At 38.2% G+C, this 27,154-nt stretch overlaps 1 protein-coding gene across 2 annotated transcripts in view; it reads left to right on the top strand.

The window, feature by feature from the left end:
- Positions 1-27,154, top strand: part of LOC130905081 (A-kinase anchor protein 2) — a 149,053-nt gene that overhangs the window by 80,016 nt on the left and 41,883 nt on the right. Inside the window, exons 6-9 of one of the 2 annotated variants that reach the window (XM_057818098.1) lie at positions 789-810; positions 1,982-2,110; positions 4,244-5,062; positions 12,542-12,615. In XM_057818098.1, coding sequence (XP_057674081.1) covers positions 789-810; positions 1,982-2,110; positions 4,244-5,062; positions 12,542-12,615 — 1,044 coding nt within the window. Of the gene's footprint in view, positions 1-788; positions 811-1,777; positions 1,832-1,981; positions 2,111-4,243; positions 5,063-12,541; positions 12,616-27,154 lie in introns of those variants that run through there. The other variant, XM_057818099.1, reaches the window with a different exon arrangement.

Raw genomic sequence — 27,154 nt, forward strand, 5'->3', positions numbered from 1 at the left:
TAAAATAATTTGTTGGAATGGAAAGATAAGACACAAGATGGACATATACATTTAACATACGGTACATAAGGACTGTAGTGGGCATTTCACTCTACTGTCATTTAAATCTGTCTATGCTGTCCTCAGTCCGAAGTGTCTACTTTTTCCAAAGCTAGACAGCTAGTGAACGACGCCTTAATAATCAGACTTCTTCCTTTTTCATTTGATTTATTAATAAAATGGCCTCAAACCATTGTCCTCATTAGACCGTAGTGAAACTACAAAAAAAAAAGTACACAAGCATTGCATTAGCAACAACGTTAGCTTAGCACTCTATACAGGTTCACTACACATAAACAAAAAGCGTCTCATACAAAAAATATAACATTTCGCTTACTAACATAATATGTACATTCTTTACAACAACCATACTTATGGACAAATCTTGTCCAAGGATCATATAAGCACAACATTACAACGTAGGCGTCAGCCCGAGACGTCGTGCAGCCATATTGAACTGGCAAGAAAGCAATACCCATGTCGCAAAGCGACCACAAGAGTTCGCTGTTAGACAGCACAAAAAAACTTGCTGTAAAACTTACCAAAAGGCAGAATACTGTCTGAGCGGGACATGTGCGTTAATTGCGTCAAATATTTTAACGTGATTAATTTAAAAAATTAATTACCGCGCGTTAACGCGATAATTTTGACAGCCCTAGTAAAAATACATATATTTTACATATGTTATGAGGTGAGCCACCACAAATCACTTGGATTGATTTTTTTTTTTTTTCCTTTCACTTTTTCAGAGTTTGATGGCGCATGATGGAGGTACGATCATCCGCTAGCATTAACACAGAAACCAATGCACAGATACTGATAATATGCACCAAGATCCTGCAATAGGAGACTTGGTGTTACCAAAAGTAGGGTTGGGTACTGTTTGTTTACATTTTTACAGGTACCAGTAAGTCAAATGGCAGTAATGTTATGGCCAAACTTAACTACATTTTTAAATTTCTTGCAAGCTGTGCTCTGCTCTTTAAATTAAGACTTTGTGGATGGTTAACAGTTATGTGAAGTTCATTTTTTATAACATAGATATGATGTGTGTCATTTCAGTTTAACAGATTAAATGTTCATGTCAAGAGAATGAAGACCATTCATTAATTTTCAAAATTTCGAAAGATCTAAATAAATTAAAAAAAAAAAAAAAAATCAATTTGGCACAGTAAATTAAAGGGTAGTGTTTTTATTAAGTTTAAATGCATTTTTTTTTTCTTTTCTGAAAGTTTCTGTTCAAGAACAATTTGACTACTGGAACTATTCTAATAAATAGTAACCGATATCTGATAAAACGAAATGATACCCAGCCCTACCCAAGAACATCATTGTTGTTTCAAAATGTGTGCGCATGTGTCAGTGTGTTTGTTTGGATAATGATCATGCTGAGGCAGGAGCGATTCAGGCCAGAGTGCGCCTATGAACCTTTAAACACACACTCTGATCACCACAAGCAGAGCACGCAGACATATACTTAGCCTGAACACAGGCACTAAAACATACACATACACACACCATGCTCAGCAAGACTATTGACACTCACACTCACACAAGGCCATGACTCTGCAGCCTGCAGTCGCTGGCTTTATCCACTCACTATTCTCTAAAAAGCCATGTAAGCCCCTGTCGCTTTGTTCTTCCCATCACATGCACATGCAAAAACACCCCAACACACACTCACACACGCACACATGCTTTTGCTGCATAAGCACTTGAACCTCTGGGGTGCTACAGTTGCCGTGGGCACAGAAGTGCGACAAGGACAGTGACACGGGGTGTGTATGTGTGTGTAAGTAGATGACTCACTTCATAAAATTGTGTTTATTTGTGTGCCCTGTGTGTTTATGTGTGTGTGTTTGCACTCTCATCCTCCAACACTGTCTGTCTTTTACACTTACCTCCCTCCACCCCCCCTTCTCCCCTTTTTGCTCGTGCTCAGTAGAGCCCACCAGCTGCACGTCCGCTCCTCTTTCGGACGGCGCGGTCCTCGATCCCAATCAAATCATCGTAGCTACACAGCCCCGGATCTGCCCACCTGTGCCTGGAGAGAAGGCAGCTCCAAGACCCGGTAAGAGTAAAGAGGAAGACAAGGGGGAGAGGAGAGACGGGGAGGGAGGGGATTTGGGGAGGGAGGATGAAAGGGCATCAAGGATTTGGAATGTGGCCAAGTTAGATTAGAAACACACACTGCACAAAGACAGGTTAGTACTTAAGTATACATAGGCTACTTATTAAAGTCCCACATCAATAATATGGTGTTTAAAACATTGGAACAACACAAACATTGAAATACATGTTCAATTAGATGTAAGTTTAAGAAAGTAGAGTGTAACCAATTGCTACTTTTCAGTCGTATTTTATTCAGTGTTTATCTGTTTTAGAACAACCTTAACTCGCCCCAACAAGATAGTTGTACTGCTTTTTAGACAAAAATAATGAGACAGACACTTTTAAGTATATATGTTTTCAAGAATTAGATTCAGCGATACTGTATTTTTACTTCTGAATTTATAAGATAAATCAATTTTATTTAAATCTCTCTGTAAATAAGGCATTAATCTAAAGGACAAAATTCAGGCATATGCAGGAGGTGGGTATCTATGAAGGTACTGATTCAAATTATGGGTGATTGTGTTTTTTTTTTTTTAGTTATAATATAAAATGAGAGCAACAAAATATGGTTTCAATTGTGAACTTTCAAATAAAATCTGGTTTAAGATGTTTAGCTCTTTATTTTAAAAGCCAATATAATTATACACATTTATCTGTATGAAAGTAAATTCTAAATGATTGGGTGTTGCAGTGTAAATATTTGAAATACAAATTATTATAATTGACCAAATGTAATAGAGGGCCACTTGAATCAGACTGATTGAGATTATTAACTATTTGTCTTTGTTGGATAGGTAACTAAAAATACACTAGATGGACAAAGGTCTTGTGGCAATTCTTTTAGTTCAGGAGTAGTGTGAGACAAACCCATGCTTCCAAATATATGGCCAAATCATTTTTTTTCTTTCGGCATAACTGTTGCCCCTGTGTGTAAAGCAAGATCAATGTGGGAAAATTTAGGAACCCTTTTTTTTTTTTTACTTCTTGTTTGTCTAATACCAGGTCCCAAAACCTTTGTCCTCATAGTGTATTTCAAATCAACCATACTTATTTCTTTGAGCACAGACTAGCCCAATGATATCCAAAGCAAGAGCCATATCAAATGTTGTATCTTTCCATCTAATATCGAGAGCCAATTCAAATAAGTGGTACACACATGCCAATTTTTCAACATCTTTAAACTTCTAGTTTCACGTCTCAATCATGGATCGTCGGCATTCGTTTTTGATCAACCAAAAGGATATGCAGTTGTAAATATTGAACATTTTTAACATTTACGTCTGCCCTGATTATTTTCCGAAGAAATGTGGGAGAAAACAATCCTACTTAAATCACCCATACCACACGATGATCAAATCAACATTAATGGTATGTCGACACTGTGGATGAGTGATTAGTATTTCCGTCTCACAGTTCTGTGATCAGGGGTTCAGTCTCGGGCTTCAGCCTACATTTGTAGAGTTTGCCTATTTTCCCCGTGCCTGCGTGGGTTTCCTCCAGGTACATTAGCTTTCTCCAACATCCCAAAAACAAGCTGATTGAACACTCTAAACTCTCCATATGTGTTATTGTAAGTGTGAAAGGTTGATTTTCTATATGTGTCCTGCTATTGGCTGGCAACCAGCTCCTGCCCATCGTTAGCTTGGATAGGCTACAGCACCCACGCGACCCTCGTGAGGATAAGCAGCACGAAGCATGCATTACAGTAATTAATGAATTAATGGTATGTGTGTACTCGGCTAGAGGAAAAGTGATCAGTATGATGGAGTACAACTCTACATACTTCAATACAAATTACAACTTCAGTCATTAGACATCTTAATACTTCTCTGACAGTGTAAATTAAAATGGAACATTATTTCACTTGTAAAAGTACAATATTTGATATACTTGCATTGGTTTAAACTTTATGAAAGTAGTCATGATGTGTCCCAAAGGTTAACTTTTGGAATGCTGTGACTGACGTAATAATGTTTTTAGTGTACTGTGTGTCCCCATCTTCATGCTTCACTCCTTCCACTTTCTCCACCCCTCACTTTTCCTTTACACCCCACTCCCTTCTGCATTACCCCTCACCTCCTTCTAACAGCAATGTTTGCCATGGAGATCAACGTGCAGCATGACCCTCTGACTGGCGAGCAGCATGTCCTGTCAGCAAACCGCGTGAGTCCCTCGGAAGCGGGGTCACGGGGCGTCAAGGTCTACGATGATGGCAGGAAGGTCGTCTACGAAGTCAAGTCGTCTGGTGGCGTGTCCACGACCTCACTCGAGAATGGGTGGAACTCCTCGAAAGTCGACGAGCTAATCCAAAGAGTGGCTAGACCTGTGCAAGCAGGAGATGATAGGAGAGGTCACGTGTTGGTTACCCCACAGGCCTGCGTCTTGCCAGTAGCTGGGGACGATCTGTCCCCGCCATCCTGCGCCCCGCCATCCATCCCGTCGAGCCCACCTGCCCAAGTCGCCCTGCAGAGGGAGACTCGGCTAGGCATGATGCCCCCATCCTCGGGTCCCGTCGTAACGCAGCCTGGCCCATCAGCCCACATGGGACCCGAGCACAGCTCCTTGCCTCAAGCCAGCGAGGAGCACCCAGTCACGATGGTGTTCATGGGCTACCAGGACCTAGAAGACACAAGCGAGAGCCGGCAGCTGCTTGGCTTCGACGGTGCTGTCAAGGCTGAGGTGGTGCTGATCGATGAAGACGACGAGAAGTCCCTGAGAGAGAAGACGGTCACCGACCTATCCGTCATCGACGGCACGGCAGCCGACCTCGTGTCGGGTCGACCGGTCACATCTGAGGCTGTCAGTACAGAACTCTCATCAGAAGGCCGCGAGCCCGACAGCGCTGCATCACCCCTGCCTAAACCTGAAGCCAACAAAGCCCCGCCTCCTGGTCTCACCCCTGCTACAGGTACAGACAAGAGGAAACGCTGCAAGTGCTGCATAGTCATGTGACTGAATCTTCTGCTTCCTTTTTATGATTACCCACAACACTTCTCTTTTCCCTCTATCTTTGGATTGTTACTAACTGAAGCCCTTTCTTATCTGGACTCTGAGCAACTGCCACACTTACGCACACGTCTTTTGACTTTTTACTCTGCTACTCCTTGATTCAACAGTGCATTTAAGCTTTTTTTTTTATCCTTTAAGAACTCCTAACACAGTTTTGTTCGACAAACTCAAACCCATCACCAGGAAACTCATCTGATATAATTCAGCTACAGTCAGATAAACAAAAAAAAAGATTGTTATTATTCTCACTAAGATTTCACAAACAGCCACTGTCATTCCAATATGAAACCACACAATTAACTTCTGTGAAAGAGTCAACACTTGCAAAATAATAATAATAGAATTATAAATCAGTTTTTTTTTTTTTTTTTACTTCAATGGTTCAATCTCGGGCTCCAGCCTTGTAGAGTTTGCATGTTCTCCCCGATGCCTGCATGGATTTTCTCTGGGTACTCCAGTTTTCTTCGACCTCCTAAATACATGCTTTGTAGGCTGATTGACCACTTCAAATTGTCCCTATGAGTGTTTGCGTGAATGATTGTTTGTCTCCTCGTGCCCTGCGGTTGGCTGGCAACCAATTCAGGGTGTTCCACGCCTAGTGCCCACAGTTAACTGGGATTGGCTCCAGCACCTCTACGACCCTCACGAGGATAAGCGGAATGGAAATGAATGAATGAATGTTTTTTTTACTGTAATGTGCTTTTAATTTCATACTCAAACACACACACACAACTTAAGGAAACAAGAGTTGTGTTTTGAATACAGTGGGGCAAATAAAAGTATTTAGTCAACCACTAATTGTGCAAGTTCTCCCACTTGAAAATATTAGAGAGGCCTGTAATTGTCAACATGGTTAAACCTCAACCATGAGAGACAGAATGTGGGAAAAAAAACAGAAAATCACATTGTTTGATTTTTAAAGAATTTATTTGCAAATCATGGTGTAAAATAAGTATTTGGTCAATACCAAAAATTCATCTCAATACTTTGTTATGTACCCTTTGTTGGCAATAACGGAGGCCAAACGTTTTCTGTAGCTCTTCACAAGCTTTTCACACACTGTTGCTGGTATTTTGGCCCATTCCTCCATGCAGATCTCCTCTAGAGCAGTGATGTTTTGGGGCTGTCGTTGGGAAACACGGACTTTCAACTCCCTCCACAGATTTTCTATGGGGTTGAGATCTGGAGACTGGCTAGGCCACTCCAGGACCTTGAAATGCTTCTTACGAAGCCACTCCTTTTTTTGCCCTGGCTGTGTTTTTGGGATTATTGTCATGCTGAAAGACCCAGCCACATCTCATCTTCAATGCCCTTGCTGATGGAAGGAGATTTTCACTCAAAATCTCTCGATACATGGCCCCATTCATTCTTTCCTTTACACAGATCAGTCGTCCTGGTCCCTTTGCAGAAAAACAGCCCCAAGGCATGATGTTTCTACCCTTATGCTTCACAGTGGGTATGGTGCGATTCAGTATTCTTTTTCCTCCAAACAAGAGAACCTGTGTTTCTACAAAAACGTTTTATTTTGGTTTAATCTGACCATAACACATTCTCCCAGTCCTCTTCTGGATCATCGAAATGCTCTCTAGCGAACCGCAGACGGGCCTGGACATGTACTTTATTCAGCAGGGGGACACGTCTGGCAGTGCAGGATTTGAGTCCCTGGCGGCACATTGTGTTACTGATAGTAGCCTTTGTTACTGTGGTCCCAACTCTCTGTAGGTCATTCACTAGGTCACCCCGTGTGGTTCTGGGAATTTTGCTCCCTGTTCTTGTTATCATTTTGACGCCACGGGGTGAGAGGGAAGTTGAAAGTCCGTGTTGCCCAACGACAGCCTCAAAACATCACTGCTCTAGAGGAGATCTGCATGGAGGAATGGGCCAAAATACCAGCAACAGTGTGTGAAAAGCTTGTGAAGAGTTACAGAAAACGTTTGGCCTCCGCTATTGCAAACAAAGGGTACATAACTAAGTATTGAGATGAACTTTTGGTATAGACCAAATACTTATTTTCCACCATGATTTGCAAATAAATTCTATAAAAATCAAACAATGTGATTTTCTGTTTTTTTTTTTCCACATTCTGTCTCTCATGGTTTAGGTTTACCCATGTTGACAATTACAGGCCTCTCTAATATTTTCAAGTGGGAGAACTTGCACAATTAGTGGTTGACTAAGTACTTATTTGCCCCACTGTATGTGTGGCTCAGCAGGGAAGAGGCATGTAGGGGTTTGTTGCCTTGGTTTCTTCATGTGCCTCTTTATTCTTCAACCTGAATAGTCATTACAAAACAATTGAACAATTGGATTTTCTTGAAAACATTTATTTAAGTCTGCTTAGGTGCACAGTTTCCTAAGGGGTGGCAAATAATTTTTGGGGTAGCACTTTTTACACTTTGTGATTTTTAAGCTCTTGACAGCATTGTGTCACAAACCATGCCCATTCAAGAATGCATTCAAGATACAGAACATTTACAGTATTATCAATGGTGTTCATGCATTAACGAAATGTAAATTTTAGGTGTCAATGGGCTGTGATCAGAGTTGGTGCTTGTTTTGTGCATCAACTCGAGGTATACAGCTGATGAAGTTATTTCCTCCAATTGAATCACTTCCTTACTCAGCAGCCAATAAGAAGCCATGGGAGACCTTAGGAATTGTGCAGCCATTTCCTTTCTTGGTGTATGTAAAACCACAAATTCATGACCACGTTGGCCATAAGGAAAAATTCAGTGACAACTAATAGCTTGCACAAAAAGATTAATATTAGTGGTTAGGATATCACTATTACATTTTAAAGAAATATGCTTGTTAAGTTAATTGAGGGGTCTAAATTGTCAATAGGTGTGGTTGTGAGTTTTTACCCAGCCACTCGTCAAAAGTCAGCAGTGATAGGCCTTCCAGTTTTACACATCCTAATGAGAACCAGCGGTATAGAAGGTGGATGGATAGCCAACCATCAGTATTGCGAATGACAATTTAAATATATATATATATATATATATATATATATATATATAGATATAGATATATATATAGATATAGATATATAGATAGATAGATACATATATATATATAGATATAGATATATATACGTACATCATTCACGTTGTACTTCAGTGAAGCATAGGTCCACCAGAACACTGCCAACTCTCGTATTGTGCTCCTACCAGGCCCTCGTTTACAAGGGTGCTACAATAACGTGGCCTGAATAACATTATATCTTTTTTATATTTATAGATAGTACAGCTCATTTTCTTGGAGGCCAGCAGAGCTTCCAAAAGCAGGAATCATCCATATCCCTGCCAAGGCTTATTAATTGAAAATATATATACAACAGCAATAATGTTGTATCGATAGTGTCTGGGAAGAAAATTTCCTCAAATAGTGGCATCTGTTGTAGTCTGTTACCTTTTCTAATAGATGCCCAGCACCAAATAATCAAAGTGGTCTTGATGAAGATCAATAAATAAACATTACACCTTAATTACTGAAGGCACCTCCTTTACCGGCCCCTCAGGAAAAATATCAGGTAGTGGCATTGGGTGGCATCTGTTAGCTTTACTCTGTAATCTAATACTGCCGTGTGTCTCAGTTGACATCTTGACCATATCACACACTGCCTGTACAGAAGCCATAGCGTCTGTAAAACTGAGATTAAAGTTTTTCCACATTTCCCATCTAGGAACATTCCAGCACAAACATTTAAGAAGGCTGATGAGAAAAGATGACTATCTTTTCTTTTTGTAGGGATGATATTATGCATGAGTAAATATCTAAAATTCCTATACTTTGTAATTAATGAATTATAATTATGCAATTATATTAATGCATTATTTCAGATAAAGGTGTAATTCCTAAAAAATGCCTTATCCATAACAGATGGACAGTAGTCTCAGAAGTTTTATGCCACTATATGAGGAAGTGCATTTCAGGATCCAAATTAATTAAATCCACAAAATATTTTTGAATGGTGCTTGTGCAACCCAGGTCTGTTACCATAATTTACATTGCTACCATATATCTAAGCTTGCAATTTTAAATGCATAAACTCATAAACATTAACTCATAAACTAAAATATACTCACGTTCTTCTCTAAATGTCTAAATGATTGTTCTACCTGAAAAAATAGTCTGCCTTAAAATAAACATGCTTTATTCATTGCCATGACCACTGCTGCTGAGTGACTGTCCAATAGTGCACCTTGTGTCGGGGTTTCTGTATAGGTGAAGAATGTAAATATGTTACACTACAGTAGGCTCTTTATCCACTCAGCAATTACTTTATTTTTCACATCTATGGTAGACTAAAGATAGCTTAGTATAGACATGTTTAATGTCCCATTATGCAATACTAGAAGAATTTTCTATTTTTCAGACTACGTTGCTGCCTAATGTCACAGTTAAAACACACCCAATTTTATTTTGTTCCCTTTGACTTCACAACCTCATCTGATCTTCTCCTAACAGCTAATTCCTTCTGCAGATGTGTCACGCTGACTCCTAAAGGCATGTGAGGATGTAAAAACAATTTGCAGAGGCAAGATCTTAACTAACCATCTCAATAGATGTGCATGGTTGCCTCTTAACGGCATGCCAAGCAAGTGTTTTATTTTCCTCCAACGCAGACCACCAACATTTTGACTATTTAGATTAGATATTCTGACAACCTCTGGAAATGCAAGTCAAGAACAGAAACGGTTGCCATTCTATAATGTTGAATCTGCATTTGACTAGCAATTCGACCACGGTGTGGCTCATGCAAGTTGTCAAAAGTCCTCTGGTATAGACTCCAGCTCAAATTCCACCTTAATGAGGACAGTCAAAATAGAACACAGAAATATGAATTTAATTTGACTGGTTTGGTTGGGCTACCCGATCGTCATTATTTGCAGTCAACACACTTCATTATTGTTAGCCTCTTCAAAATCACAGGATATTAAAGGCTTGTCTTCTGGAATTGTGAAGTGTACGTTGAGCGTTTGTATTCAAGAAGCACCTACAATCACTCCAAAATAGACTTGTCTCACCCCAAAAAAGGAAGAGCAAAGATGATGAGCTTTTGCCAACCTGTGTTCCTGTAGTGTTTTAAAAAGAAGCAGTGAAGTACTACTTTATCTCTCTAGGGAGCGTCCTTTCTACCCCTCTCCTGCCATCATGGTTGTATGGACTGTTCATTTAAAAAGGAGCGCATTTTCTATTGTTCACATCACTTTCTTGCACTCATTATCACATTCTCCACCCGTCTTTCTCTGACGTTTGTATCCTCTTGCTATCTTTCGACAAATAAAGCTGAGTTTCTCCAGTTCAGCCCCTGCTGTCTCTTGCTTGTTGTTCTTCCATCTGTCTCTCTATTTAACATTCACCGTTTGATTGGCTGCTGTCAAGAAAGAATCACAAGCTCTCCTCACTGCACCCTTATCTTTTCTGATACAACCCATTACCACTAACAAGTGCTCGCTAATGTGCGAGGAGAAACGTTATTGGAATAAATGTGGAATAAGAATTTTATAAGAAAGGATTTTGAAAGGAATTATATTTTCTCAAAGCACAACTCCTCGCAAAGTTACAGTCATTTTCATAACATCTCAGAGAAATGATTTGTTGTAGATGATGCAAAGGCTGTCATGGAAATTTTTGTGACCTATGTTTATGCTCCTCATTTCATTTAGTTTAATGTGTGTCACGCAGGACTAACTGAGATAAATGTAATGTTACTCTTGTTATATCAAAATGTACTATGCATGAAATAAACCTTGATTTATTTTTTTTGTGAGGAAGTGCACTAGTAGGGGGAAAAATCCATTATAGGAAATAATTTCTACAACTTTACCGCACCATAATCTTCTGGAGTATGAGCTTGATTTCATATTTATTCAGTACTTTACCCTATACAAATACAGTTCGTGATAAAAGTCTTGTCGTTTTAGAAACATTTGCTAATAACCTGACTTTTAATTATTCAATTGGTTTCAGAAATGGCTCATATGAAAGCTAAGACCCTCCCAAATGATGTTGACTGTACAAAAATATATTTGTTTCACTGAAAAAAGATTTATTATTTAATGAAGACATAAAGGTCAAATTTTGGCAAGACAAAAGTTTTGTCGCCTACAGAAAGTAGTGTGAAAATTGAACAAAAAATGTCATTTGGGAGGGTCTTAGCTTTCATATGAGCCATTTCTGAAACCAATTGAATAATTAAAAGTCAGGATATTAGCATATGTTTCAACAAAATGGATAAGCGACAAAACTTTTGTCAGGGACTGTAGTACATCGAATAATAAAAGAAAACCACAATCCTTTTACAAGCTAACTGTAATCTTTGTGGCTTATGAAAAGGCAGGTAAGTAACATGAAGAGAAAGTGAACTACTATATTAGCATGAAGAAAATGGCTTATTCAGCATCTATTTCACATCATAATTGAACAATTATTCACATTAAATTGGAAACGTACACATGGAGTGATACTCTGGTGCAGAATGACACATACAGTACAAGGGCCCTGACAGGATATGATAGCTGATCATGTTAGCGATACCATGACAACCAGATCCAGGCCACACATATATTCTATCCCTGGCTACTCTTATCAAATTATCATGGGATAATGACAATTTAGCATGAAGTGGGATATGACTGTCAGCCTATTCAAACACTGTCACGTGATATTGCTCATATTTAAGGCTTGTAGCTGCAGAAACACAGTAAATAGCATTGTATTTCTCAAGGACACAATTGCCTTGATGGAAAAAAAAAAAAACTGTGTTTGGAAATTAGGATTATTAAATTGAATTTATTTTGAAACATAACCACCGGAACAGAATAGATTATAACATATTATTTTTCTATTCAATATAGTATATGTACATAGTATATGTGATACATACATTCTGGATATCAACCAAGCAAGCATTTTTTTTCATTCATAGTTCAATTTGACAGCACTATTCCAGATACACAAAAGAGGGAGCAATGCTGCTTTAGGTCCACATTTATATAATTCTACATCAGAGTACCTGTACATAAATGTTACATAACATATTGACCATTTCATGCAGAAAATCATAGATATGGATTAAGTTAGAGAAGAATCTTTATTGTCTTTCCACAGGAAATAAATACAACAGTAGACTAGATGTCCCAACATTTATTAGCACTGTTTAAAGTAGTCTATATTTGCGTTTAACTTATTTACTAATCATCTATGCTATTCAGTAGAAATGTTAACAGATTTATGTCTGTAAACAAAATAAACATTTTCCCAGTATGTTTAGATTTTTGAAAAACATTCAGACATGGGATAACTGGGAAGATGACAGAAAATGACATTCTTTTCCATATACACAGTAAATACATTTCTTTGTTTTTACTAGGCTATGGGGCTAACGGTACAACAACAAATGGACATAAGGCTGCAATGCAGAGCAGACATCTTCACACTGCTATGGTGAGTGTAATTGTTAATTTGCATTTAATTATGTCATTCAACATTATTATTATGTATATAGCATTCAACACATTAATCACTAACCTTTTAGGAGGAGGACCAAATCTGCTTTATCTAGAGATTATAACAATATTTACACTGCAATTCCCTACATATTGTCCATGTATATTTTTCTGAATAATGGCTAGGTGTTGAAAACTAAAAATTAAGACACACAAACAAAGCTGTAAGACCTTCTTCACGTGTTGTGGCTTTAAGCATGTGCTGAATTTATGCGGGACTCACACAACTCGTTATTTTTAATATCCGTTACTTTTGTACTTTCTGCTCAGATTTTTCATGTATGGTTATTCCACTCATTTGTCTGGCCACTTCGTTGGCAGAATTCATAAGGGTAATTCATAAAAGCTCCATGGGAGAATTAGAAGAAAAAAAATCATACCATTCACGGCCACTGTTGATTGTATTAAATGATGGAAAAAAAACATAGACAACAAGAAGAGAGAAAATATAAATTTTCTTGCTTCTAAATTTGCCAAATAAAATTTTAGTTGGAATTTTTTTACAGCACTTATAGTGCAAATCATCAATAACACTGGGAAACAGTTTTAAACATATATTTAGTTGTTTTCGGTCAGACAACTTTTTTCATCCGTTCCAATATCGCCTTATTCAACGTGACCCGGTAGCAAGCAAGGTGTCAGGTGGTGACCGTGTCATTAACAAACAAAAACTTTTTCAACATATATATATATATATATATATATATATGACCCCCAAAGTTAAATAAACTATTGCTTTAATGTATTTTACTTATTTTTAACAGATTACTTCACCCCCTCCAACACACACACACAGACAACCCTGACAGAATTACATGTTGACGACATGCCTCTCCCTTTGAAGAGAGGGATATTAGAGGTTTTTTGGGGGCAGCAGCAGCAGCAGCCACTATCTATAACGTAAAAAGATGTCAATGTTGTGGAGGTGGGGAACACAATACACAATTTTGCTACTGAAAGTTCAACCTGCGTCAGAGTTAGCATAACATTAAACTGTGTGAATCTGAATCTACTAACCTGCAAAACTTGAGTAGGAAGCTACTTAGATAGAAGTGTCCTGCTGAATGTTTTTTTTTTTTTTTTTTTTTTACAGTTAACATTAATTGAACTGGAGAAATGTAGTAAAACTGCTTGAATGTATAGAACCAGAAGCTTCTTAAAGAGTCTGTGCTTCACAGGAAAGTGTTGACAGTCAAAAAAAGAAAAACAAATGCTGCTGCTTTTCTTCTTGAAAATCGCCTGGTTAGAAGGAAAGAAGGCTAGACCATGTTGTAATATGTTCAAACCAAATACCTATTAGTGCATTAATTTGTAATTTCAAATGTTTTTATTTATTTAAAAAATTGTTTTATTTGCAGTCAATGCAGATATTTTTCCTTTCCATTAATCATAATCAAATTAAAAAGTTTAAATAAATCCCGATTTAAGATTTTTTTCGCCCATAATTGCACAACCCACTGATGCACTTTAGACATGAAAATAAGAGAGAAGAAGAAAAGAAAAAGAATATATCTACTCAAGTAAAAGTAAAAAATATGGCTTTGTAAAACTACTCTTAGAAGTGCATTTTTCACAAAACGTTACTCAAGCAAATGTAATGGAGTACATGTCCCACCCCTGACAATAATAAACTAATCCTGGTAACACTGTGAATAGTTAGCTAATACTTAATCAGTGCCTTCAAATTGAAGTATTGAAAAAAAAAACATTATTGTGACAACCAACTACATTACTGGGCTGCTGCTATTGAGGACTCCATGTCAATTCTATGGTTTTACATTCCACATAATGAAGCGCATACGTACGCGAAGTGTAAGGGACACACGGGGGCCAGGGGGCCAGCCCCCCCTCTCCCCCCCGGTGACCGAAAAGTGTAATTGCATACAGTTGACTTTCCTATTTATGATTTTAAAATTAAGAGTTTTCCGGGAAAATATTGTCTATAAAAGTTGTAAAGCAATAAAATAAACAACAAAAATGAATGAAATAAACAAAAAAAAATATTTTTATCATGGGTCAAAATTACTTTTCGAACTGATCATATGACTAGCACCTTAAACGGTTATTTGCTTTGATGAGCCAAAACCACCCAAGGACCGAAGAGGCAAGATGGATGTACGTAATTGAAAGGATGGAAAATGCGGACAATGAAACGCCAGAGAGCACCGCCAAAATGGTGGGCGGAGTTTCAATTTACCCCACTAAAGACGCTAATTGTACAACAGAGCCCCCAACGGTGTCTTGCCAATGTAGTTACCCCCGTCAAAAATTGTATCCCCTTTCCGCGGGAGTGTGCACAGTAGCACACACACATTAATTATGAGTTATGTCGACATAAACAATTAATTTAAGCCAGAAAAGAACCAGAGTTATATATTTTGGACATCGATGTTAATTAAACTGGAGAAACTCCATACAGGACTTGAATTACAGTAATAACAGTTATCGGTCATCCTACGAGTAAAACAGTAAAACATTGCCTTTTTTTTATGTTCAGTACGTATGTTACGTTACATGACAGAAAAAAATGTTTTTTTTCTTTTGATGGGTGAGCCATGTTATAAAACCTCGTCGTAACTGACTCCGCCCAGGGGATACCATTTTTGACGGGGGTAACTACATTGGCATGACACCGGCAGGCGTACCATATTCAATGTATGACGATCTTGGCGAAAAGTACCGTAATGGCCCGAATATAAGACAGTGTTTTTTGCACTGAAATAAGACTGAAAAAGTGGGAGTCATCTAATATTCGGGGTCTAGACATTATACCCATTCAAGACGCTAGATAGTGCCAGATATCATTGAAGTGAATGCTGAACTTGAGGAGTAATGTTCTGTCATGACAGATCTTAGCTACTCTCAAGTTTAACCAGTTTGCATTATTTTATTGCAATGTTTTTCCTTATTCAGATTTGTTTCAAGACTACAGCTTAGACCTCACTTTGATGGTTAATGCAGTTATTGCAATTTTGTTGTTTTATCACTATAGACTGGTTTATTTACATTTCAAAAACCAGAAGCCATTCATTTATGAGCTTTAGTTTACATATTTAAATGTTTAGATATTAAGATTTGAATGAGGCAAAATAACATGCTTTTTCTCTCAAATATATTGTTAAAATCATAAATTAATTTGGTGTTCAAAAAGTCTTTTTTTCAAACTTGAGTCTTGAAAAAGAGGGTGTCGTCTTACAATCAGGGCCGTCTTATATTCGGGCCAATACAGTACAGCTGTCTTAAGCAGCCTGATTTCGAATTCCCCTCAAGAATGATAGGAAAAAAAAAAAAAAAAAACCACGCTAATTTTCAACTTATTATTATGAATACTCTTGTAAGTTAATTTTATTGCTGACACTGCGTCATCGACATGTTGTGCCCCCCCCGCCCCAAAAGCATAGGCGGAGTTTGACTTTTGGGCTGGGGGTTTGGCACAACATGTTGATGACCCCAAAACGCAGTGTCAGCAATAAAATTAACTTACAAGAATATTTATAATAATAAGTTGAAAATGAGCGTTTTTTTGTTTCCCATCATTTTTGAGGGGAATTCTAAATCAGGGTGCTTAGGGCAGCTATATTTTTCGCCAAGATCGTCATCCATTGAATATGGTACGCCCGCCGATGTCGTGCCAATGTAGTTACCCCAGTCAAAAATTGTATCCCCTGGCCGGAGACATATGGAGGTAGATTTGTGTCTTCATTATTCAATCAAAAAAAAAAATGTGTTTGAATGTGTTTAAATTTGAAACTCAAAAAGATGCATTTGAAAGCTATTTTTCTTTGAATTTTTTCGGGGGATTGAAGTCAATTTTTTATTATTGAAGCAACTGATTGAAGTAATTTTTTGCGTTTGGGCCACATTTTGGCTAGGACATTTGTGTCTTTATTATTCAATCCAAAAATAAGTTGCTTCAAACAAAAAATATATATTTTCAACAAAAAATCACTTCAATCAAAAAAAAAAAAAAAATTTAATCATAGAAAAAAAGTTTTTGAATGCGAAAAAATATTTGAGACTCAAATATTTGCATTTGAACACATTACATTTTTAATTTAAAAAGTTTTCTTTGATTTTAGCCATCTTTTTTGTGTAGGGGCCATATTACGGGTAGGACATTTGTGTCTAAGTCATTAAATCCACCAAAAAGTTGCTTCAAACAAACAAACAAAAAAAAAATTTCAAACAAAGTGAATGAATGAAAGAAAAAAATCATTTGAAAAATAAAATTGCTCTCCCCCAATTTTTTTTCTATATATATATATATATATATATATATATATATATATATATATATATATATATATATATATATATATATAATTGACTTTCCTATACATATATATATATATATATATGTATAGGAAAGTCAATTACACGCAATGATATATTTCGGCCATTAGGGGGGCCTGGCCCCCCCTTAAACTCCGCTTATGCCCAAAAGTCAAACTCCGCCTATGAGCACATAAATAAAATGGGAATGAATTTCATACTGATACCAGTATGGCATCAGGGGATGCGTTTACAATTTCCATGTGGACCGGAGGGCCCCATAAGTGGGTTTACCTTGGGCCCCCGTCCAAAACTCGTTGTGAAACCCAATAAATGAAACGAAGGCCCGAAACAGAGGCAACCTGATCTGCTCGGGGTCGGCGCCCATTGTGCTTGCCGGGCAATGGTGCTTTGATTGTCTCTGGAAGGGCTCCGAACACACTCCCGCCAACTGCATTATTCAGCACGCGTGCCTAGAGAGAGCGAGCGAGCGAGCGAGCGGCGGAGGGAGGGTGAGCGAATATGGGAAGAGCGCAATAGAGAACAGCTCAACGCTCAAGACTGGCGCCTGTCAGGCAGTCAGTGCTGGACAGACAGTGCAACATCCAGAACTCTAGGAGTAAACGTTCCACTTCGCTACCGCGTTTTAAAACATTAGTGAGGCAAAACAAGACAAAGGAGAAAGAAGACGTCACGGCCAGTAGGTAAGCTGTACGTCTGTTATTGAATCCCGGTCATTGTTTGCCTCTAAGCATGTGTCCTATCCTCGGAGAGAATGGCACCAAAGCGTGGACATTAGCTTTGCTATAGGATAGTGTAAGTGATTAAACACACGAACAGTGCCAGGCTGTTAACAGATCAAAGTGTGTGTATCAATCAGAACAAGTCTACAATAACATTGATTGACTTAAAGTGTGGAGGACAGGATACTGCAGCCCTCGAGAGCAGGAAGAGGAGGTCAATGGACAAGAAGCCTCACTGCAGTGTCCTCCTCAGTCTTTGTGTTCCCTTTTTGTCTGAGCCTAACCTTGAATAATGGAAAGCAGGCATTTACATTTGTTGAGATACCTTTTTTTTCCCCTTTCTTTTTAAATCAATTTTGATTGCTATCTGAAAATGAACAACCCTGACTTATAGAAATACAGTACCCAGTACACGCTCCTCATCACTTTAACCTACATTCAGAATGACCTTAACCCACATTTTGCATTAGCTCCCACCAAAGAGACACAGAGGTTGTACAAGTGATATGCATTTTCTAGTATGAAATAGAGCTGGGAATCTTTGGGCACCTAACGATTCGATTACGATTATGATTCAGACGCTCCGATTCGATTATAAAACGATTATTGATGCACCCTCCTCCTTTTTTTTTGTTTTTTGTTTTTTTTTTGTTTTTAAATGTTTTTTACATTAGTTCCAAAATTGTTCAAAAATCCTCTCAGGCTAAACCAAACTACTATTTCAGTATCAAGTTAACAGTAAACAAATATACAAAAGTAACAGTAAATAAAATACTCCAGTCCCAATTCTGTATCAGCAGCTTTAAACTACATTCAATTAATTTATTGTTGTGAATCAACCATTACAGTTGTTAAAATTGCTCCAGTTATTCCATAATTTCCCTTCTGTCTACTTTTGACATGTCAAAGTTTTAAAACTGTTTCATCATTTAAAGATAGATTCAAGACAAGATTTTGCCAATTTAGGAGTATTTTAGATAAAAAGTTTATTAGATTCGCTACAACAGAGCCTTCTTGAGAAGTCTACTGCTTTAAGATGGTGGCTGTTTACTAACACCGACAAGTCCGTCATTTCGCATCTCTGTTCAATAATACATGTTCTAACACCGCCGTCATCTGTCATTTTGCATCTAGTTCTCCATATATATGATATCTACTGTAGCCGTTTGTTTGTACCAACTAACAAGCGGGCGTTGTTTGTAGCGGCTGTCGGCCGCAGTCAGGTACGATTGTTTTTTTTTTATCTGGCGGCATGAGTTGAACATATTTACTCTCGGTCCGTTCCTCATTGCGTACCAAAGACCGCGCTGACTGTGTTTTACTTCCGCTTTACCTGGTATAATTCAATAATCGGAATTTGAACGTTTGTGAATCGTTCTCGAATCTTCCACGGCCGAATCGCGAAGAATCTAAGAATCGGAAATTTCGCACGCCTCTAGTATGAAATATGGCAATACAAGGTTGGTACTACCACGATGTATTTTTTTTCCAAATTAATTATCAGCGGTGTTTGCATTGAGAAGTAATTGAATTGAGTACAGTAAGTAATACACATAATCGGGTGTATAATTTAAGTGCTTTGAAGTTATGATTGCTTTATATTTATATATTTTGCGGTCTATTTTAACATTGGTGAGAGTCCAATATTCCAGAAGCACAAATGATTTGAATTGGGTAATTGATAGCTCCCCCATCCAAACAAGCAAATAATGTTCTTTTAAAAGATTTTTGGATGAAGTAACATAACATTAGATACGATTATATAAAATCATCATAAGATCTTTGCATCTTTGTTCTGGAATACTTTTTAATCTCAGCATTGACTGGAATAATCCTGAAACCTGAACATAAATTTAGTAGTGGCCCAGAATTTATTTCAGTTTGCAATGGTTATTGTTAAAATTGTTTGAGACTTTGACAAAATATTGATTGGTTTAACCTTTTAAGGTCTAAGCCTATTTTGTCTTATTTTGCATACCTTTGATGTTGCCTTCACACTTCAACGAAAGACTTGTTCAGAATGGCCTGGTTGAGTCCCTTTTTAACCAAAATGTTGTTCTCTTCACTGACCAATTGTAAGAAATCGCACAAACAGTTTGCTGAAGACATGTCAACAAAGCACATGGATTACTGGAACCATGTCCTATGGTCTAATGAGATGGGCGGGCTTTCTTGTGTACCGTCTTCAGAAGAGGCTTCCTCCTGGGGTGACAGCCATGCACACCAATTTGATTTAGAGTGCAGTGTATGGTCTGAGCACTAACAGGCTGACCCCCCACCACTTCAATCTCTGCAGCAATGCTGACAGCACTCCTGTAACGAGTTACATGACATTTTGGAGGGAAAATGACAAGCAGTACTCAATTTGGACATTTAGGGATGTACGTAGTTTCTAAGGGTTGTACTTTTGTTGCCAGGGGTTAAGGTATTAATGGCTATATTTTGAGGGAAAAATGAATTTATTATATAAGCTGCACACAGACTACTTTTCATTGTGTCAAAGTGTCATTTTGTCAGTGTTGTCCCATGAAAAGAGATACTTAAATATCTGCAGAAATGCGAGGGGTGTACTCACTTTTGTGATACGCTACCAAGCATGCTCAATGAAGCTGGATAATAGTATATGTTGATAATAACAGAAAAAAATTAGACTGAATTAGTAATGTCCAGATCACATATTTTTGCACCCAAGTCGCCTGATTTTGAGAATTTTGATAGTCCCGATCCAATACCGAAAAGAAGTGTTGTTCCCAAAAAAATAAATAAATAAATAAAAATAAATGTATTTCTGTCCCACCGTGCCGCTTTCATAATGTGAATTATTTTTAAACAGGAATAACGTAGAAAAATGCTTTGTCTTTATTAAATGCTTCACTGAGTGAGTCTACTCAAATCTGCTTACGCTGCAGAGAACAGCCGTTCACCTACACACACACAATGAGTTGCCACAGCACACTTCTATTAGTGTTTAGCAAGCTAAACGATGATTGACGCATTCGATCCCACTGAAGTTAGCGCTCCAAAGCTTCTCTGGCAAGATCAAAACTTGAAAGCCTGTCACTCATCGTTAACTATATCATGCAAACTCCAGTCAGTGCACTGCTGACCAAGAAAAGCAGCAGGAGGGAGAGTGAGACGCTGTACGAGCATGAAGCAGAAAAACATAAATACAATTTTTTAATTAAAAAATTAAAAATTAAAATCGTTTGCACCCAATTCCGATCCTCTGAAAAATGGTGCTATCGGCCTGATTTCCGATCACATGATCGTATCGGGACATCCCTAGACTGAATAGCTTTATAGTTGATATTTCAACAGAAACAGAAGGTATAGGTCATAGGCGTTTTTGGCCTTTATACATAGTATGGGCGAAACAGGTTACATACTACAGTAGACCAGCAGTCCAAAATAGTGAAACAAAATATATACCATCTAACACAAAAAGGGTTTGGAGGATATCTCTTTGTGAGGTTATGTATTGCATAGGGCTGTCAAAATTATCGCGTTAACAGGCGGTAATTAATTTTTTAAATTAATCACGTTAAAATATTTGACGCAATTAACGCACATGCCCCGCTCAAACAGACTAAAATGACAGTACAGTGTAATGTCCGCTTGTTACTTGTTTTTTGGTGTTTGGCGCCCTCTGCTGGCGTTTGGGTCCAACTGATTTTATGGGTTTGTACAATGAGTGAGCATGGTGTAATTATTGACATCAACAATGGCAAGCTACTAGTTTATTTTTTGATTGAAAATTTTACAAAATTTAATAAAACGAAAACATTAAGAGGGGTTTTAATATAAAATTTCTATAACTTGTACTAACATTTATCTTTTAAGAACTACAAGTCTTTCTATCCATGGATTGCTTTAAGAGAATGTTAATGCCATCTTGTTGATTTATTGTTCTAATAAACAAATACAGTACTTATGTACCGTATGTTGAATGTACAGTATATATCCGTCTTGTGTCTTATCTTTCCATTCCAACAATAATTTACAGAAAAATATGACATATTTTAAAGATGGTTTGAATTGCGATTAATTACAATTAATTAATTTTTAAGCTGTAATTCACTCGAATAATTTTAATCGTTTGACAGCCGTAGTATTGCACCCATCACCTTATCAGAACCACTCATATACAATCAAGCTTCTCGAACACACATATGTACGCGTATGTACAAATTAAAAAGATTAATTGTGGGGAAAAAATCAAAAAGAACATTAAAAAAAATGCTTTCCAAAATATTTACAATAAACCGGTTGAGTTTTAATTTTTTCAGGCACGGCCCACTCCAAAAAGCAGTTCATCACAAAACCCACGCTTCCAGGGAGTGTGAGTCCTCCTTCCACCCTTTGCGCACTGCTGTCACTCTTCTCACTCACTGATGCCATCCGAAGAAGACATTGACAAATCTGGCCCATCTTCTTCCTTGAGTTTATGAAATAACCCGATTTCTTGGGCTAAATTTAGTTTTCAATTCATTCTGCATGTTTCACTCGCTCAAATCCGTTGCTCGCTACCTCGGTACTCACCTCCCTTTTGTTAGGTGGCGCCTCGCTCGGCAATATATTTAAAATTTTCGAATTATTGTACGTCCTTCTTTTGTGACCTCACAATGGCTGACAATGATGTTTTGAGTGTAGTCTTAGTCCGTTTCCCTTCCCACCAATCTGTACCACCAAGTGCAAAAACAGAAAAAGAGAAAGAATTTTATCTATGCTGTCTTCTTCCTCCCATACCTCTCCCTCCTCCCAGAACTCTTCACACCAACGTAATCATAGGTTATACAACAGCTGTGTGGTTGATAGGGCTTAAGGTCTAAGGGTAAAAGAGAGTTCTGAATGGGAACGGATGAGAAGGGTGGACATGATGACAGTACTGTAAAGCTCCAAGGGGAGTTAAAGGGTGGTCCATTGGTCCAGGTGTGAGAAGGGTGTAGTCGTAGCTGTGATCTGCAAGGCTGTAGGGTGGGGGAAACAGGAGGGTGGGGATGTGTGTTGTGGAGGATGCAAGGAGGAAGTCTGTTCAGCCTCACACAGCTCCAAGTGTTGTTGACATTAACAGCCTGCTGGCCTTTCAATGGCCCATCTGTTGATGTGCCGCAACTGGCCGCCTTCCAGGAAGGACTTGCATTCACTGTTTTAATGGCATTGATATTGCGTGATTGAGTTTTTTGTTGTTGTTTTTTTTTTTTACTACAACTCGACTTAAATGGGAACAGTTCACAAATTTAACATCACTGTCAGCTGGTCACAAGTGCAGACCATGAATGGGGGTGAGGGGGCTTATCGGAAAGCATGTGAGAGGCCTCAGGCAAAACAAGCTGGGACATTATTATTTTCTGCTTTTTAAGGAGCAAGTATTTTAAGTTGCTCATCAAAGAGTCATTGTCACCGTTTTCCCCTTTTTGGCTTTTTCCATGGATGTATTTTTACCTCGGTTGGTTCCTGTTCCTGTCCTGTTCATAAAACACAACTCATCGCAACATAATAAGAGATAGAGGAACTGAGAGGATGCTGAAATTGTCAAACCGTCAAACATTTTACCGTATTTTTCGGACTATAAGTCGCAGTTTTTTTTCATATTTTGGACGGAGGTGCGACTTCTACTGAGTAGCGACTCGTGTGAAATTATTAACACATTAAGATATCATTGCACATGTTATGTTCGTGTTTTGGAGTGACACTGATGGTTTGGTAAACTTGTTAGCATGTTCTTTATGCTATAGTTATCTGAATAACTCTTAATAGCTATGTTAAATCAACATACCGGTCACATTCGCATTTTTGTTGGTCGTGCATCATGTAATATTATCATACTGTTCATTTATTCAGCATGTTGTTCTCGATTGTATTTTTATTTTAAATTGCCTTTCAAGATGACATATCCGCTCTATGTGTTGGATTTTATCAAATAGATTTCCCCCCAAAATGCGACTTATACTCCAGTGCGACTTATATACTGTATGTTTTTTTTCTCTTCGTTGGGCATTTTATGGCTGGTGCGACTTATACTCAGGTGCGACTTATAGTCCGAAAAATACGGTACACTTTATTCTTTAGTTTGTCACGTTTAAAAAGCAAAACACATATTCAATAGTAGAGGTGTGCAAAATTTCCGATTCTTAGATTATTGGCGATTCGGCCGTGGAAGATTCCAGAACGATTCACAAACATCCAAATTCCGATTATTGAAATATGCCAAGTAAAGCGGAAGTACAACACACTCAGCGCGGTCTTCGGGACGGAACGGAGCGGGAGTAGCTAAACATCATGCTTCTCATTACCCGGCCCCTCGGGTAATGCCAACGCTCAACTCACGGCTCTAGCTCAACTCATGCCACGAGATAAAAAAACACAACAACATACCTGACTGCTGCCGAAAAGCTGCTACATGTACAGCTACATAATGTTACGGTAGATATCATTTATATAGGACTAGATGCAATATAGACTCGGTAGCGGTAGCAGCACATCAGCAAAAAGCTAGATGTGGGCGTTAGAAACGGCCGCCATCTTAAAGCAGTAAACTTCCGTGCAAGGCTGTTGTAGCGAACCTTCCAAGAAAACCTAATTAACTTTTTATATAAAATACTTCTAAATCGGTAAAATATTGACTTGAATCTATCTTTAAAATAGCTTTAAAACTTTCACATGTCAAAAGTAGACAAAAGGGAAATTATGGAATAACGGGGGCAACTTTAACAACTTTAACGGTTGATTCACAACATTAAATTAATTGAATGTAGTTTAAAGCTGCTGATACAGAATGGGGACTGGAGTTTTTTTTATTTAATGTTATTTTTGTATATTTGTTTACTGCTATATGTTAACTTGATACTGAAATAGTAGTTTGGTTTAGCCTGAGAGTATTTTTGAACAATTTTGGAACTAATGTAAAAAACGTTTAAAAAAAAAAAAAAAAAAAAAAGGAGGGGGGTGCATCAATAATCGTTTTATAATCGAATCGTTGCCTCTGAATCGTAATCGTAATCGAATCGTTAGGTGCCCAAAGATTCCCAGCTCTATTCAATAGCGAGCTTATCAGGAACACCTGCATTATCTAGTTAGATGTAGAGCTTGGCGCCTATATATCAGGCCGATATATGGACTTATTTCCAATATTGGCCATCAGCCGATTAACAAAAAAATAAGCCGTAAAAAAAAGATTTTGACAGGCATTTGTGTTTGCAACGGTGGCCGCCACTGACTGACGGTAGGACCGCAGAAGGACCCTGCAGCTACTTGATGGCAGGCTGCTACAGGAAGCTACAGGCTTGCTTGTTTTGTAAATATTGTAAGATTTTTTTTTTTTATCTGGCATGAGAGAATATGCAATGTTGCCTGAGCCTTTTAAAGCAGGGGTCCCCATCTGCCGGGCCGCGGACCGGTACCGGTCCATGGCGCATTTGCTACCGGGCCGCACAGAAATAATAATTTAATAACGACCGCATTCTGGCCGAATTAACCCTGTGCCCCTGCTTAACACACCAATATGGTGTTAAACTTATATAGCGCTTTTCCACCTTTCAAGGCGCTCAAAGCGCTTTACACTATCTCGCCATCTACCTACTGGTGACGCAGCACCAGGAGCAACATGGGGTTCAGTATCTTGCTCAAGGACACTTAGACGAGTTCATCAGGGCGGAGAATCGAACCCACAACCTCTGGTTTTGGGGGACAACTAGTCTACCACTGAGCCACGCCACCCCATGTCTACTCTAGATATAATACTACGGGATAGATTACAATGTCGTCATAGAAATCCATTGATTGGACTGCTAGCAGTACATTTTGTTTGTGTATATACTATATCTATGTGCACTTGTCCTCGATAATAACGTATTACTAGGCCGCGGGCGCAGCACATTTGTTCCCGGAAATAATTAGCCCCCACACGAGCGAAGATAACTGGAAAACAGACGTCTTTGGAGATATTTTTACGGCGAAAAGGGCACCTGACGAGCCTACAACCTCGAAGACCCACGAACTGCGAAGGAGTGGATTCGTGACCCGTTTATGAATAAACCGAGTGATTCGAGCATGTCTGTGCAACAGGAAGATCAACTTGTAGAGATCGCAAATGACGGCGACCTTATTAAACGTACATTTGAGACAACAACTCTACCGATGTTCTGGATTAAAGTCATTCTGGAATATCCTGACATCGCTACAAGAGCATTGAAAACCTTGCTACAATTTCCAGCATCGTATCTTTGTGAAGCGGGCTTCTTAATTAATGTTTAACGACAAGGCGAAGTCGTTAATGTTGAGAGCAATGTGCAGTTGTTGTGTGCAGCTTACATGGCAGGATGTATCTGAGGAGAACTTTTCTACAAGTCCTTCCATGATCAAACGTAAGTTAATATTCCTTTCTTTCAAGAAAGTTTGTAGTGTTTACTTTGGAATCGCTGCATTTGCCCATTTTGCGGCTCTGTTTAACGTTACGCGCATGTGCAGAACTGCATCGTTGCAATTTTTGATGGGTTGCAAAATTTGTCAGAACACCGGTCCGTGAAAAAAAATGACCCAAATGACACCGGTCCGTGGTGCAAAAAAGGTTGGGGACCCCTGTTTTAAGGTGTTTACTGAGTTATCCTTTCACTCTAAATGTAACTTGTAGCATTAGCATAGCATTCACAGGAGCAATAGCTTTAGCATGGCGAGCATTCTCTTAAACTCGTGATGGCCGCCATCACACAACACCCGCTATTGTCCACACCATCCACCTGCCATTGGTGTGCTGTGCCGCACAAGTCATTGTTTTAAAACAAAGCAAATTGCAAACACAAGCATGAATAAACAGTGAACAAGTCAGACAGAAAATCCACTGGAAGAGGATATAGTTACAATTCTTTGCAGATGTGTTCCCCCCACCCCCAATATCACTGAGTTCAATGGTCATCTAGAAACAATAACGAACTCAATTCTAACCTTTGACCTTCAAAGACATGGTGGTGTGTGTGTTTGCGTGTGTGTGTGGCAACAAATAGGAACAAAACCTAAAAATGACTAATGTGTAAAACTTTTAAGAATAAAGAAAATAATATAAATATATATTTGTTTATTTTATACTGGAATATGGCAAGATGTGACTGAAAAATATCAGGGTAACTTTCATTTGAAATACGGGTGGTTGCTTCTCTTTCTGGTAAAATACTTTCAGGAATGCTTCGTTAGAAATCAGTAACTAGTTAACATTATCACATCATATGTTAGTACTGTATTTCACATTTTAAGGACACATATATCTCTAAATACGGCATCATATTAACTGCAGTACTTAACATGATCATAACAGTCTATCTTATGCATTTGTATGAAAATATCTTATTACAGGATAAGGATTTTGATTTTAGTCCATTTTTAAGTGATTAAGCTTTTATTTTTAGGAGGTTCCTACACGTGTTTGCTCCAGGTCAGGATTAGGGGTGAGGATAAAAATAGGTCAGGCTA

Source organism: Corythoichthys intestinalis, chromosome 17 (assembly GCF_030265065.1).
Source record: "Corythoichthys intestinalis isolate RoL2023-P3 chromosome 17, ASM3026506v1, whole genome shotgun sequence".
In the NCBI taxonomy this organism is placed as follows: domain Eukaryota; kingdom Metazoa; phylum Chordata; class Actinopteri; order Syngnathiformes; family Syngnathidae; genus Corythoichthys; species Corythoichthys intestinalis.